Source organism: Medicago truncatula, chromosome 1, assembly GCF_003473485.1.
Source record: "Medicago truncatula cultivar Jemalong A17 chromosome 1, MtrunA17r5.0-ANR, whole genome shotgun sequence".
Lineage (NCBI taxonomy): Eukaryota > Viridiplantae > Streptophyta > Magnoliopsida > Fabales > Fabaceae > Medicago > Medicago truncatula.
In genome coordinates, this window is record NC_053042.1 from 48945696 (window position 1) to 48961944 (window position 16249).

Consider the following 16249-nt stretch of genomic DNA (forward strand, 5'->3'; position numbering starts at 1 on the left):
TTTCAGCATTTCCTTTGACACAAGCTATCTACACTTACATTATTCTTCCGGTACAAATATGTAGATCTCTTCCAAGGTCATTGTTTGATGAAGCAAGAATATGAGCAAAATAAATTAGATATGCGTTATCGGTTTATCTTTCAGTTTCATATGCTCAGTATACTGCACATTAGACTATATAACAACAAGTGGCCAACCATGTGAAGATTCAAACTAGTATTTACTTCATGACATGACATGAAAATACTCACCAATGAAACTTAGTGGTCAGCAACTCTATTAAAATTGTAAGGCTTTCATTTCATGATACATTGAACTTTTCAGTCATCAAGTGAATTGTTGGATTCCTAACATAGCACTCAATTTGAGAAATTACATAATGTTACAAACATGATCCAACAGAGACATGTTTGACATGCATTAATCACTTATTGTTTTCCAGATGTCATTACATACATCAAGGACAGTCAGCTGTGATGTGTCGTATTCAAATTTCTCCGCCGCATTTTTTTCCTTTTCAACAATATCTGCAATTTAAGTTTAAGGAGCAAACAATTCTTGTCTTTTCAAAGGACAAAAAAATCATTTACAGAAAACCTGAAGAAGAAACATGGGGAAAAGAGAATGGTACACTCAACAAAAGGATACAGCCTGAAATTTTTGACTGATCGTCCAAGTTTGGAACAATATTTGTGACAGAAGCATACATCGAAAGTAGCATCCTGAAACAAAATATAATAATAAATATAAGTTCCAATTTATATGGGAAATGTAAAAACCAAGAACTGTCTTCAGTTTGGGACAATTAATTGACTTTACTGTTAACATTGAGAAGCCACATTCATGTAATTGAGACCATAATATCGAAGCGGACATGAATAACAAATAGCAATACATATATGAGGCCAGATTACAATCTTAGAGCCTGTTACTTCTCATGTTTCTTGTTTTCATTTTCAATTCAATCAATAAACATAAGAGAATATATATCCAATATTTTCCTCACCATTTTCTTCTACAATTTCTGTAAACAGATCTGACATTTTTCAGAAATTTTGAAAAAGCCAAAACATTGTTTTCATTGTTTCCGGAAATATATTATTTATAGATTTGTCTTCCATCTTCTCTCTATTACAATTGTTCGCTACATGAGTCTTCAATCTCTTTGTTAGCAATTTAAAATGAACATAAATTTTGGAAAATGAAAGCTGAAAATGTTTTTAGAAAGTAAACAGGGTCTTAAATTCAAGTTTTGCAATGCACATACCTTGTCCTCTGCTTTTCTTGCTCAATTTTCAGTAATTTCTTTTTCTGCTCTCGGACAGAAATTTGTTGTTGTTCTAGATCATCAAACTCGTTGCTAATGACTGTGCTGATACAAAATGGATGATAAGATACATCATTTCAAGAAGATTAAAATCTAAAAAGAGCATACAATTGAAAAGCAGAAAACTAATAGACTTATCTAAACTCCTCTTTCAACAGGCTTTCTTTTTCAAGTTCTTCATCCAGTTCTCTCTGCAAAAGCTCCAGATCCGCATCAGCAGCAGTCTCGGATCTAGCATGCTCAATTTTCTGTTTGTGCGAATCTATTTTTTTCTGATAATCTGATTCAACTAAGCATTGGTCAAGCACATAATACAATTATACAATCAAGAATATCTACGCATAATAGATAGCATTGATATGAGCTAGTTGAGCTAAAAGGAATTACTTTAGATGGGTGGCTATTAATAGTGCATCACGGAAAATAGCAAGAAAGAAAAATTCCGCTATGTGGAATACCGGATAGCGGAAGCCACATATCGGTTGGAATAAATCAATTATGTAACTAAAAAGCATGCTATATACAAATAAAAATAAGCTGAATACAGATAAAAATCAACTGTATAAAGTGACAAAATTAACTCAAAAAGCTCAATTGTTCATAATTCTGACTAGTGATTACTCAAAGCAGTAAATAATGATTGAACATAAAAGACAAAAGATCTATTCATTCTGGTCCCCTTTTCCAATATAATCATCATTCTTGTTGTCAAATAGTGAATCGCATCTTTCAACTTCTACTTTAGAATCCTCAAAATCAATTTCTTCTAGTTCTTATTGATTTTTGGTTTTGGCCATCCTTATATACAACTTTCCAATTAAGGGCATCATCATAGTAGGAGACTAACAGGAGAATCACTGAAAACTCATTAGAGATGGAGCAGGACATATAGAAAGGGAATGGAGGCAGAGCTCAACAGCTGGGGGGGTTCTGAACACTGCCACCCTTCTACAAAATAACATAGTCCTCATAATAAAACCATACCAGAACACAATGCCAAGGTAAACTCTAATAACCATCTGATTCTTGCAAGATAACTTCAAAAAAAAAAACACACACTCAATTAGCACAAACACTTCTCCATATTGACAAGCCCATCATGTAGAATTCTACAGGCTTCCACGGTCTGCGTCCTGTTGTGCTGACCAGAAACTTCTGCATAAACAGTGCAGCTGGATGTGCACCACCACCTCCAATCTATTAATTATGGTGAATTAATCTCATCCACTTAAATGCCACCCACTTCCTATGATCTACTTTCTGCCACCAGATCAAACTTGTATTTTGAAAGCACTGCATCCCATTCCTCCAGACCCACGATACAACCGTCTCCTGTTAAACCATACCACCTCATTCATAAACTTTATCATAGTTATATACGACTCCCCAAACATATTAAAGGCTGAGAACTATTGAGATATTGGCTACTCAATTCCTAGAATTTGGACCTTCAACCAATTCCACAATGAGATCTTTACCGATTCCAACATCTCGTCCAACTCAAATGATTTTCTCCCAAAAACCATTTTATTTCTGCTTTTCCACATCGCCATTGACCCCCTGCTCACTCAACATCGTCAATCAATTTCTCTTCCCTTTGAAACAACCTCTTTTTCCAGCTGCATTTCCATTCCCGTGTTTCTTAGACAAAATTACAAACTCCATTCACCTTAGCCTCGTTGTTGTTTGCTATGCTATACAATCTCCAACATCTATCTTGAAAGGTGCCATCTACTATCCATTTGTCCAACCAAAATATTGTATAGCTGCCACTTCTCACTAACTTTCTCATTCTATCCAAACAGCAATTATTTTGAGATTCCCATATTCCCTTTTCCATCGCTTTGCTGTCTCGCCACCAACTGGATTCATTACCAACCACACGCACTCCATCTTGGCTTCCATATTTAGCCATTATCGCCTTTGTGCACAAAAGTTGTCTTTCCACTTTGAGTCTCCACACCCATTTTACAAGAAGTTCTAAATTAAAACCTCTCAAATTCTGTATACCCAACCCACTCTCCCCATATCTCTCTCAACACACTCTGTCCCAACTAACGACCCAATGAATTTTTCTACTTATCATCAAAATCTACGTACGGCGCTATAGAACTATAGTGCCGCTATTTCCGTATTTTAAAGCATTGCTTTAGAACGAAACAGTTCCATTGTCATACCAGACACTCACACAAACTACTTCCAGTTGAATTACAAGTGAACTTTGTATCAAATCGAACAGCATTTCTTATTTTCCATTATTATGACTTAACTATGTAACTGATACCACATCTAAGACAATGATAGAGAAAGAGAATGCAAATATTGAAAAACCATATTGCAAACTTCCACTCCATTTTTACATAGTTATACTCTTCAAGTTTTGAAACTGTTAACAAACACCTTAATTGCACATGCAACACCTCAAATAAATAAATAAATTACACACTAGTACTAAGAGATCCAATCCAATAGTTCTCCATATAACAATCCCAATTGCCAAATAAACATAACATAGCAAATAATCACAGCCACAGTAAGTGTAAGAAACATGAAAACTTAAACCTAAATCCCAATTTTTTCTGACTATCATTGTTTGTGAATTTCAACTATTAATATTCATACCAAACTTAAAATTAGCAAAGTAAAACACCAAAAGAACAAACAGCAAATAAATAATGATGGGCAACACCAAAAATCGAAAACCCAATAAAAAAAAAATCATAAAAATGAAAACTTTAACAAAACAACCCAAACCCCGTAATTATTTTGTGGTAGAAACGGAAGAGATAGAAAAAGGCAAAAGAGTAAATTGACCTTGGAACGAGGAGAGAACCTCATTGAGGTCGGAGTGGCAGGAGGAAGAAACGGAGAGTGTGTGGTGGAGACATTGAGAGATGATGTTGAGATCACGGTCATTAGCGGGATCTTGCAAAACCTCAATGAGGTCGTTGCTTATGGAAATAAGCTGATCCACGTCGAAGTTTCTAGAAGAATCAGAAGCCATTTATGTGGAAGAAGAAGAAGGTGGTTTTTCTTTCGTTCGAAATTGGAAGAAGAAACGAAATTGGAGTTGATGAAAGTAAACAAGGTTTCAAAATTGGGGTTCTTTTTTTTTTTTTTTCCTTTGAGTCGGAGGGAAACACTTTCTTTTGATTAAACCAAGAGAAATGACATTCTACGCTCATTGTGACAACTTTTAAATAACTTTCTCTCTAATAGTCACGTATATTTTTATTCTCTCTATTTCTTTGTCTCTCTCCATTGTTTTTGATAGATTGTCACCAAAGTTGTCATCTATTGGATGTACAAATATCACTACTCTTAAATGAATATTCCCTCGGTCTCAACGATTGAAAAAAAAAGAAGTATAAATTGCATTTTTGGTCAGTTAACTATTTAGGTAGTATTGCTTTGGTCCTTTAATTAAGATTCGATTTATTTTGGTCCTTTAACTTTCTCTCTGTTATACCTTTTGGTCTTTTCCGTTACTTTTAATTCAAAAACGTTAGTGTTTCTTCATTTTTTTTTGGAATTTTTCCTGGATTTTTGTTGTTGAAGGTTGATGGAAATGATATGAAGATGAAAAACAGGAGAAGAAAATGAAAAAACTCTAACGTTTTTTAATTAAAACTAACGTAAATGACCAAAATGTGTAACAGAGAGAGTTAAGGGACCAAAATAAATCGAATTTTAATTAAGGGACCAAAGTGATACTACCTAAATAGTTAAGGGACCAAAAATGCAATTTAGCCTAAAATAATTGATCCATTTTATTTTTTTTAATACAATGTTAATTATTATTTTTTAATTATAACTTTAATTAAAATTATTTTCATCAATCTCAATTCAATATATTCTACTTTGCATTTATGATAATGAAGAATGCATAAATACTTGACAAGACACTCAAAATTATTTTCCTCTCTTCATCAGATGGAGGAAATAGTTAGTATTAAGATTAGATTTTTAAAAAAGTTATATAACCCCTTTCGATAGGAGTTGGAATCCTCTTCATTTAAAGAACATCGTTAATTGAAGAGAAATGGACCATTGAATACAATAATTTTTATTGTCAAATAATCTAATAGTTAAAATTCACCTTTTTAAAATAAATAAATAGGATGTTGTAACACCCCGTTTCCCAAAAATCAATTAATTAATAAAACATGCATCAGAGTAATTCCCAAACGGGCATGTCACACTTCATTTTCAAAATTTTTTAAGTAGAATATAAAATCTATTTAATAAACGTCCTTCAAAGTCATCATTAAATTTGCAGCGGAAAATTTGCATCAAAACAACAACAGCAACAGTTTAAATCTCCATAATTAAATCTTTGGCATAAAAGCCTTATCAACATAAATTCAACAACCATAGGGCTACGTCAGCAATATTCAAAATTGATACATAGGAATGAAAAACAATAAGAAAATCCCATCCCGTACGTATCAGAGCCCTAGACACTTTGAGCCACCACTTCTAATAAGCTTCAATACCTGCAAGTTACCCATACGAAAGGCAACAATTCCAAGCAGAAGGGGTGAGATTCACAAACAATAATAATAGATATATAAATCATCAACTTAATTAAATAACGTAATAAGCAACATATATTCCCACAATAATATTTATACTTCTTCAACTTTAATAACTCTTACTAAATCAACCAACAACGACAACAACAACTCGACCACAACAACAATATCTCCATCAACAACAACGACCACAACACAACCTACAACAACCACAATATCACCATCAACGACAACATCATCCACTACTTCAACGACAACAACGGCGTGGTACTATTTTCAACACATTGAATGACTAAGCATTCCGGGGCATAAGCCCCCCACAATTTGAATGATGAACATTCCAGGGCATGAGCCCTCAACAGATTGAATGACAAGGCAATTCCAGGGCATAAGCCCTCAACGGTTGAATGATTAACATTCCAGGGCATGAGCCCTCAACAATTTGAATGGCAAGGCATTCCAGGGCATAAGCCCTCAACGGTTGAATGACGAGCATTCCAGGGCATGAGCCCTCAACGGTTTCCTAATCATGAAAGGACTCGACTTGTGTATATCAGCATACAACTCAACTACGACAGCAACAACATAGGCAACGACAACGATCGTGCATAATAACTCACTCACTCCCCAACTTGGTCAACATCAACAACCTATGACTCCGTTACTTGGAAACGACAACTCGCCACTTACAACTCGAACCAACACATTGTACATTCTAATTGAATGCAGTTAAGTATAAACCAGCGATCATTAACAATCATAATCAATCAACAGCAACACAACAGTATACGTCAGCATGATATGATAATATTTTATACAATCCAACGATGTCTAGCATTATCACATAAACCAAGTATTACTTATACAATTTTATCACATTAATAACCTCAATTTGCCATAACCAGCTTCACAGTTCATCATTTATATCCTATACATCTTTCATTGCTATCTCAAAGTTCAGCTCACAACCTCTCATGCGACAAAGCCACATGAAAATCCTAAACAAAGCAATCTGTCAAGCACTAGCTCGCGAGGCGAGAGCCTCTACTCGCCACGGCGAGTTAGGGTAAAACACTCTAGATTCCATTCTGACTCTATTCTGAGTTCAAACTCAATCTAAAACTTTGCCTAATCATTAAGGTACATGTTCAGGCCCTCATAAACATCTAAGGTTAAACTCACAGCTCAAAATCACGAGATCTTGCAAGCTCTCTGGTCACACTCGCTACGGCGAGTAAACTTGCTCGCTATGGCGAGCTGCGAAATGCAACTCGCGAGGCGAACAACTCCTGCTCGCGAGGCGAGCGATGATCTTCATCACTCGCTACGGCGAGGATCATCTCTCGGGAGGCGAGCGATGAATAACAGTACGGGCAGATTACAGTTTTTCTCAAAAATTCACCCAAACCCATTGTTCTAACCTTAAAACTGATTCTAAACATCAATATATGAAACATCTAAGGTCTGTTCATCATTTCTACATCAATTCACCCTAATTCCATCATTTAATCATCAATTCTCTCCTTAACCCTAATTCTCAATCCTCCAAATTCATTCATAACTTTTGTCAAACAGAATCAGAATTATATAAACTAAAATCATTGCAAGTTAGCCTCACCCTTACCTTAATTCAGATGAACAAAGCTCTACAATTCTGATTTTCTTCACCTGGCTCTCCCTTGGTTCTCTTGCTTTCTCTTGTTTTCTCCCAAAACTGATGTACGTGAAAACAGTTTCTCTCCTCTTTCTAACTTCTCCCTTTTCTTTTCTAAACCTAATTCAACTTCCTCTATTTCCACTTAATCCCACACAACTCTCCTTATTTCTAAATCAGCCCCTTGAACTCCAAATATTCTAAATTCCCACTTATTCTATTAAATAGTAAAATAATTCATTTAATAAAATATGACACACCACATAATCAACATAATTATATAAAATCATATATAAAAAGACTTTAAATCAACCAATAATAATTAAATAAAATTGGGGCGTTACAGATGTTGTGTCTGATGTTCGAACTCGACCTATAAATATAGAATGTAATGTTTATATCAACTAAGTCAAGTTCACATGGACAAATACAACAATATTAATTGAATAATATGATTATATTCAATAGATTTATCTCTCTTGAAATGATAGTATCTATTAAATAGAAAGGATCTTTAACTCTCTCAATAGGACTCTCATCGGAGTCTAATGATTCCTGGTTTGGATTTCAGTTTAAAAAATGTTCAAACCGATCAAATTAGAATCAATTCAGTTTGGTTTTCAACATATCAATTTGATTTGATTTTTCAATTTCATCAATTTTGTCGGAACCGTTTACACTCTTAACTCTCATTTTAATAATGTAGATATATGCTTGCAAATTTCAATTACAAGTTTCTCTATGAGTATAAAAAACAAGTTTCTCCAAGAAAATTAAACAAATGTAAGAAAAATATATATATCTCCTGCTCAAGAAGATTTTAAATAATTGTCATTCAATAATGAATATAAGCTGTGTTGTTTAACGAGGTATTAAGCATGGTGTTTCTGATTTTAGTGCAATTATTAATGACTGCAAACGTCTCTGTGAACTTTCATGTGAAGTTCGGTAGTGTAACGTCCACTTTTGTTTAATTAATTATTTAATCGAGTTTAAACGAGTTATATTATATTTATATAATATATGTGTGAATTTTGTTGATTTATGACGGTTTAGATGATTTGGATGATTTGGATGTGTTTTGATGATTTGATGAGATTATGAGACTTATTTTATTGTTAAATAAAATAAGATTTGAAAATAAAATAAAATATTTAGTTGAGGGCTGTTTTGAGATTTTAGAGAGTTTTTGAGGAGAAAGTGAGATAAGATAAGATATTAGGAAGAGATATAAAAAGGAAAGACCTAGTCTTAGAAAAATTAGTACGTACGACTGTTTTTGGAGAAAAGGAGGAAAAGCCAAGAGAAGAGAGAATCACCTAGGGGAAAGTTGCGATTTCTGCAAAACAAGGTAAGGGTGAGACTAATGATTCAATAATATTGATTCTTATGATTCTGATGATCAATTAACAAAGTTAGGATTGAATTATAAAAGTTTTGAAATTAGGGTTAATAGGAGAATTTGATCATCCGATGATGTTTAACTGTTAGATTGTTGTAGAAAACGTCCCTTGACCTTAGATTATGCTTAGAATGAATTCTGGAACTGAAATAGGGCTTAGAACCAAGAGATTAGATGAATTTTTGAAGAAAACTGCATTCTGCCCGAGCCAACATTCATCGCTCGCCCTAGCGAACGATGGTCCTCGCCTCGCGGGTGATGAAGTTCATCGCTCGCCACGCGAGCCTTTTCCCCTCGCCTCGCGAGTTACATGTCGTAGCTCGCCACAGCGAGCAACCTTACTCGCCATAGCGAGCATGACCAGAGAGCATGTTGATTTTCGTATTTTGGACTTTTGAGTTGAACTTTAGATGCTTTTGAGTACCTTTAGATGTCTACTAAAGATTAGAGGATGATTTAGAACAAGATTGAACCTGGAACAACCGTAGTTGGAAACCTGGCCTGTACTCGCCATGGCGAGCAGATGCTCTCGCCTCGCGAGCACTTTCAGAACTGAGTGCTTTTGAGATTGTCGTGACCTGAGTTGATTGAATTGATTAGGAATGGAACTTTAGGTAGTAATGTGGCCTATTTAAGATGTTAACTGAGATCTGTGAAGCTGTTATGAATTGTTAAGCTGTTTGTAATGTGATTTAATGATTAAATGCATTGCTTGATTTATTCTTGAATAACCTTGAAGTTGTTGAAAATGAAATTGTTGTTATGGAATTATAATGCTGTTGTGATCTGATTATGCTGCTGTCGTTATTTAACTAAGTTGCATGAGTCATTATAAGATGAATAGATGTTGTTGAACTCCAAATTATTGGATGCATATTGAGATGTTGATTAAGATTGTTTTAGATTGATTGAGTCCATGCACTAGCATACTTGTTGGGGGCTCATGCCCTGGAGCTTTGTCCTCACCACGAATTGAGCTTTGTCCTCACCACGATGCCTTAATAGTATATTAATACTATGATTGTTGGGGGCTCATGCCTTGGTACCACATGCATAAAGAGGTTTTTCCTTCAACCCCAACAAACATCTCAAACAACAGTTAGTAACTACTCTTAATCATAACAATTACTAATCTTTTTTTTTTTTTTTTATCATCAATTCATTCCTTCTATTCATTTTGCATATTCGTTAGCAACTTGACCGGATCCTCATTGCTTGAAATATTGGCTCTTACACTAACCATCCCTGTAAGGCTTTGTTTGCGAGTTGGATTTTGGAGGGGATGGGAATGGAATGAAAGGCTTATGGAGTGGTAAATCTTGTTTGCGAGTTTTAAAAAAACAAGTGAAAGGTTTTTTTTTTGGGGGGTTTCAAGGGCTTCAGTTGTCCAATTTTAAAGTTCCCCCAAATTGAGAGTTTTGGGGGTTAAACATACAAATTGACGATTTTGCTCTCTTAATAATTCAAAATTCCAATTTTAGACATTACTAAAATTATTACAATCTTTTTTAAAAACAACTTATTCAAAATTCCAATTTCAGACATTACTAAAATTATTTCAAGGGCTTCATTTGTCCAATTATTTTGCCCTCTTAATAATTCAAAATTCCAATTTTAGACATTACTAAAATTATTACAATCTTTTTTAAAAACAACTTATTCAAAACAACTTATTTATATAAAACAGTTTATTACGACCTCATTTTCAAAAACCGCTTATTCAAAACAACTTATTTATACAAAACAGCTTACTACGACCTCATTTTCAAAAACAGCTTATTCAAAACAACTTATTTATATAAAACAGCTTAGTACGACCTCATTTTCAAAAACAGCTTATTCAAAACAACTTATTTATACAAAACAGCTTATTACGACCTCATTTTCAAAAACGGCTTATTCAAAACAACTTATTTATGCAAAACAGCTTAATACGATCTCTTTTTCAAAAACAGCTTATTTATACAAAACAGCTTATCACGACCTCATTTTAAAAAAACCGCTTATTCAAAACAACTTATTTATACAAAACAGCTTATTACGACCTCATTTTCAAAAAAAAACTTATTCAAAACAACTTATTTATACAAAACATCTTAATATGACCTCATTTTCAAAAACAGCTTATTCAAAACAACTTATTTATGCAAAAGAGCTTAATACTTTCTCTTTTTCAAAAACAGCTTATTCAAAACAGCTTATTTATATAAAACAGCTTATTAAGACCTCATTTTCAAAAACCGCTTATTCAAAACAACTTATTTATACAAAACAGCTTATTACGACCTCATTTTCAAAAACAACTTATTCAAAACAACTTATTTATGCAAAACAGCTTCATACGATCTCTTTTTCAAAAACAGCTTATTCAAAACAGCTTATTTATACAAAACAACTTATTACGACCTCATTTTCAAAAACCTCTTATTCAAAACAACTTATTTATACAAAACAACTTATTACAACCTCCTTTTCAAAAAATCGCTTATTCAAAACAACTTATTTATACAAAACTGCTTATTACGACCTCATTTTCAAAAACCGCTTAGTCAAAAATCGCTTAAGACAGTCTATTTTTCAAAAACAAATTATTCAAAACAACTTATTTATCCAAAACAGCTTATTATCACCTCTTTTCATAAAACAGCTTATTTATGCAAAACAACTTATTACGACCTCTTTTCAAAAAACAACTTATTTATACAAAACAGTTTTGGATAAATAAGTTGTTTTGAATAAGATGTTTATGAAAAAGAGGTCGTAATAGGTTGTTTTGCATAAATAAGTTGTTTTGAATAAGTTGTTTTTAAAAAAGAGATCGTAATAAGCAGTTTTGCATAAATAAGCTGTTTTGAATAAGTTATTTTTTGAAAAGAGGACGTAATAAGTTGTTTTGAATAAGTGGTTTTTGAAAATGAGGTCGTAATAAGCAGTTTTGTTTAAATAAGTTGTTTTGAATAAGCGATTGTCGTAATAAGCTGTTTTGTATAAATAAGTTGTTTTGAATAAGCGGTTTTTTTTTAAAATGAGGTCGTGATAAGCTGTTTTGTATAAATGAGCTGTTTTTGACTAATCCTTAACCTTTCATTTCTTTCCACTCAAAACTCGCAAATAAAGCCTAAGTGAGTAATGTTATGTTGTGGGTCAGAGATAATTCAAGTCAATTTTGAGGAAGCCAATAATATGTTTTCCTTCTCATTCTTTACAAATTGAGTTTTTGTCAAATTCACGATTTTCTCAAGGAAGCTAGTAATTGTTTTTCCTCGAATAGGTGCATTTGGCTGAATATGGTGTGCATTGGAATTTCTTCTTTACGCTTGCTGCTATCTCAATCCTTACATCCTTTATTAACATTCCTCCACAATATTCTGGGGTTTTTGGATCACTTGTCCTAGTAGGTACTTTTTTTCTTTCTCATCCTTATGTCATCTTTTCTGAAATCTGATTTTCTTATAAAATTGAATCAATGATTTGAAGGGTATCAGTTCTGTTTGATGCATGGTTTAAATCATTATTTGCTTTCAAATGAAAGAGGAACGGATATCATAAGTCAAAACAAGGAGGGGATTTTTAGCATATTTGGTAAGAATTGCGACCTTGCGTTGTTCAATCATCATAATACAATTTCATGTCTGATGCATTTTACTTCTGATACATGGTATTTGTTACAAATATCTTTCTTTTTTTTTCCTACAGGATATTGGGTTATGTACCTTATTGGTGTTCATATAGGAAACTATCTTCTCTTTGGAAGCCATTCCACTGCATTTAAGAGTAGCAGATGGTTTCAGATGAGAGTTTGGGTTCTATCAATCCTGTTCTGGTAAAAGGAAAGCTTAATCCCTAACTTATTTATCCTTTTGAATGAAGTCTACAGAATTAAACTTATACCTTTTTCATGATGCCCGAGTCAGGTTATTAACTGTGCTTCTAGATAGGCTTGTGGAAAGAATTTCACGGAGAACGGTATGTCTCACCATGTTATAGTTTCTTACTCGAAGGGGTTTCTTTTGGCACCAATGGATGAAAACTAACTAATTGTTGATAATTTGTGCAGTGCAACCTGCCATATGTTACTATGGTGTTGGCTGACAATCTACAGGTCACTATCACTCTCACCTCTGTTCTATTCATTGGATCAGTGTTTAATATATTGTGATGGTTTGTAGCTTATATTGTAGTTGTCACTTTAGGATTCTTTTGTTGGCTTGGCTCTATCTTGTTTAGTGTTTAAATTATATTTATTCAATTGAATATTTTTGTAATAATCTGACATACTTAGTGCAGTAATGACTTGTTAAATTTGAAAAAACATAGATTAGTTTCTTAAAATTCTTTTTATACACTGTCAGTGATTGGTGCGCAGGGTGTGTGTGAGTGTTGTATACTTCAGGTTATCGACTTTGATTCCTACGATAAAAAATAAGAGTAAACATTTCTACACATGCTTCCAATCATATCTTAACATGTAGATATTTGTGGAGATAAAGTGGAATCTTGGTGTAATTTGATGTGATGCATGTGTTAAAATGAATGTTTTAAAGTGTAAGATGCATAGATACTTGAGCTACATACGGCATTGTAATTGATAATTTGACATCTGATTTTGGATTTGATTCGAGTATTTAATCCGAGTGTCACCCATTTTCAGCTATTGTCAATTCTAACATTGGCCGATCTTATTCCTGGAAGTAAAACTACAGTACTTGAAGAAGCATTTAATCGGAACTTACTCGCTACATTTCTTCTGGTAAACAATATAATCCTCGGCTATTATTATATATGCCTTTCCTCTAACAATTTTATGCAGGCAAATCTCCTCACAGGGTTGGTAAACTTGTCGATTGATACCCTGTCCGCTTCATCGACCATATCTGTTTTTATCGTGCTTGTTTATGCTTATATTTTATCAACTGTGATTGGAATTGCTGATTATTTTGGTATAAAGTTAAAATTTTGGTGAAGAAGCTATTTGATATGTTGTATAATTTGTCATAGTTTATTATAACTTATAAAAGATTTATTTATTTATCATCAGTTGAATCTAGAACACGTGTGGCAATTATGATTGGTAGTAAAATGACAAATCTCATCTTAATGACATTTCATATTAAGGATAAATAATCATCTCGTTGACCACAAAAAAAAAAAAAAAAATTCCCTTTTCCCTGCACTGCACATGTAATGGAAAGTGATTGACCACTATGAGAAAATGCAACTTACAACTCATACTTTGGTGTTTTTGTGTTTGATATGTTTCATTTTCATACCTAGTTGGTTTATGGCTTCCTTTTAGTAGTTTCAACACTTTACACTGAACAGTGAATAGTGAAATGAGGTAGGGGTTAAAAGAAGCATCAATGTTATAGGGACAACAGAAAGAAGGTGAAAAGAAATGATGAAAAATGAATTATGGGGATCTGAGTATATAGCTGAGGTGATGAGGACCTGCATGCTATGTGCTTTTTCAAGAAGGGGTGGCTTACATACATTCACATGTTAATCCGGCAGAGTCTGGTCGATTGGACCATGGTCCTAGCTCCATTTCTGTCCTTTCGTATGTCCTCATCGTCACATAATGCTAAATTCTGGTGTTTGTGATATCTTTTTTTTTTTTTTTAGGCAAAATTACACTTTTATCCCTTAACTTAATTTCAGGTAATAATTTGGTCCTTTATCTTTTTTTTCATTTTAATTTGGTCATTTTTATCCATTTTCATATACATTTTCAAGCTCAAATTAAATATTCTTATGCAAACATAGACAAAGATCATAGATTTGAAGACTGAAAGACCATAAGAAAATAAAATCATGAATTTTAAGCTTAAAAATTCATATGTAAATGGATCAAAAGGACAAAATTGAAATGAAAAAAAGATAAAGGACTAAATTGTTACCTAAAATAAAGTTAAGGGACTAAAAATGTAATTATGTCTTTTTTTTATATTAAAAATCATGCATAACGAGGTAGAAAGCATATATGCACAAAAGATCACATAGAAATTGTTTATAAAAATGTTTTTTATACACCCAATGAAGTAAGATAAAAGTCCACATTAGAAATTGTGAAATAAACCAGTTAGTTTTAATTGTTGGATTTAATCTATGTTATAGTAACTTAATAGATATGTGAATATATATCATGAAAAATTGGTATACTTTGCAATTTCACGTGTTTGAAAATGGTGACTATGAAGATTTTTCTTATCAAGCTTCTGATGAATCAAGCTGTCACAGTGTTTCTAAACGGTTTGATTTGACATCAAAGGGGAGTATCTAGCTTGGTTGGTGTAGCCCAATTTTGCAATTAGGTTACAATTTTCTGTTGCTGATACAATTAGGCTACAATTAAAGTAACAAATGGAATTTCACTGCTTGAAGTAGTGTTAGTAGGGGCAGCTTTGGGCCCGTAAATGAAAGTTGTCACCATATATTTATTTGTCTGTTTTTTTTTTCAACTGTAAGTTTTTCGCGCGCCTGCCTTATACAGTGAAGATTATAAAATTTGGATGCCAATCTTTAAAAATACTCCTGATTTTTAAAAAATTTATCATGATTTTATTATATATTAATACATAAGTCGTCTTCAATTAGTGGAATAATGCATAATATCCACAACAAATGCAATGAAAAAAAATGTCTAAAACCCCAAATATAAAATGTGATATACCTACAAATTATTAACAAAAACATTATATTAACATCAATAATTTTCATTTAACCCATGGATGAAAACAAAAATTTAACTAATATTGCAGAGCCCTCAATTAAGAGGGCTCTTCCAAAAACTAACGTATGCCGTTAAAAGTGACGTTGACACGGTATTCTTTAGTAAAAGGCGAAAGAATAGTTCGCTATGTCATCATCACACGGCTCCGTGAGAGATAAAACTTGAAGTCCATTCATTTTATATGCAAGCATCTTAGTTTAGTTCATGCGTTAAACGATGTGGGACTTTAGATAGACACCCATTCACTTGGCTCATTCCCTTTCTTTCTACCCTCGACAATATGAACTACCTGTTGCCACAATCCACACACATCTATTTGGAATGTTCAACTGATATTTTCTCTTCAACTTCCTATGTTTAAATCATTTTAGTAATCCTCTAGGCAGGAACTCCCCGGAGACCTCCTCTACAAGAAACCAAGAACTTTGATCAAAGAAACATATATTGAATTGGTTGTTAAATGCATCCATGGTAACTTGCAAGTGGCTGGAATTTCTAATGCAATCCTTCTAGTCTCCCACAATATGATCAACGTGACCAAACTTTTATTGGAAGAGATGTTCATATAATCATATTTATTGTGTCTCAAACATGCTTTGGA

The 16249-nt window shown here is 33.2% G+C and overlaps 2 protein-coding genes and 1 non-coding gene across 3 annotated transcripts; 1 reads left to right on the plus strand and 2 right to left on the minus strand.

The window, feature by feature from the left end:
- Positions 1–175: 175 nt before the first annotated feature.
- LOC11419753 (kinetochore protein SPC24 homolog) lies at positions 176–4465 on the minus strand. Its single transcript, XM_024769355.2, has 5 exons — positions 4142–4465; positions 1466–1607; positions 1268–1369; positions 649–722; positions 176–527 (listed from the first exon to the last, which is right to left on the minus strand). The coding sequence occupies exons 1-5, from the start codon at positions 4329–4331 to the stop codon at positions 421–423; spliced, it is 615 nt and encodes a 204-aa protein (XP_024625123.1). The 5' UTR covers positions 4332–4465; the 3' UTR covers positions 176–420.
- Positions 4466–12047: 7582 nt separating this feature from the next.
- On the plus strand, positions 12048–13952 carry LOC11424177 (uncharacterized protein At4g17910). The gene is made up of 8 exons (XM_039831307.1): positions 12048–12077; positions 12190–12316; positions 12396–12500; positions 12615–12741; positions 12833–12884; positions 12976–13020; positions 13570–13668; positions 13729–13952. The coding sequence occupies exons 1-8, from the start codon at positions 12048–12050 to the stop codon at positions 13879–13881; spliced, it is 738 nt and encodes a 245-aa protein (XP_039687241.1). The 3' UTR covers positions 13882–13952.
- Positions 13953–15676: 1724 nt separating this feature from the next.
- LOC112418842 (U5 spliceosomal RNA) lies at positions 15677–15793 on the minus strand. Its single transcript, XR_003008919.1, has one exon. It is a non-coding gene; the product is annotated as a U5 spliceosomal RNA (small nuclear RNA).
- Between the last annotated feature and the right edge of the window lie 456 nt (positions 15794–16249).

What these genes read in the sequence shown, in the direction of transcription:
- LOC11424177 (XM_039831307.1), top strand. Translation starts at nt 12,048, where the DNA reads ATGTTATGTTGTGGGTCAGAGATAATTCAA. An exon ending in GTGGGTCAGAGATAATTCAA is followed by an intron (nt 12,078 to 12,189) that starts GTCAATTTTGAG and finishes TTCCTCGAATAG; the next exon opens with GTGCATTTGGCTGAATATGG. An exon ending in GTTCTATCAATCCTGTTCTG is followed by an intron (nt 12,742 to 12,832) that starts GTAAAAGGAAAG and finishes TGCCCGAGTCAG; the next exon opens with GTTATTAACTGTGCTTCTAG.
- LOC11419753 (XM_024769355.2), bottom strand. Translation starts at nt 4,331, where the DNA reads ATGGCTTCTGATTCTTCTAGAAACTTCGACGTGGATCAGCTTATTTCC. An exon ending in GGTTCTCTCCTCGTTCCAAG is followed by an intron (nt 1,608 to 4,141) that starts GTCAATTTACTC and finishes TAGTTGAATCAG; the next exon opens with ATTATCAGAAAAAAATAGAT. An exon ending in CAAGAAAAGCAGAGGACAAG is followed by an intron (nt 723 to 1,267) that starts GTATGTGCATTG and finishes ATTTTGTTTCAG; the next exon opens with GATGCTACTTTCGATGTATG.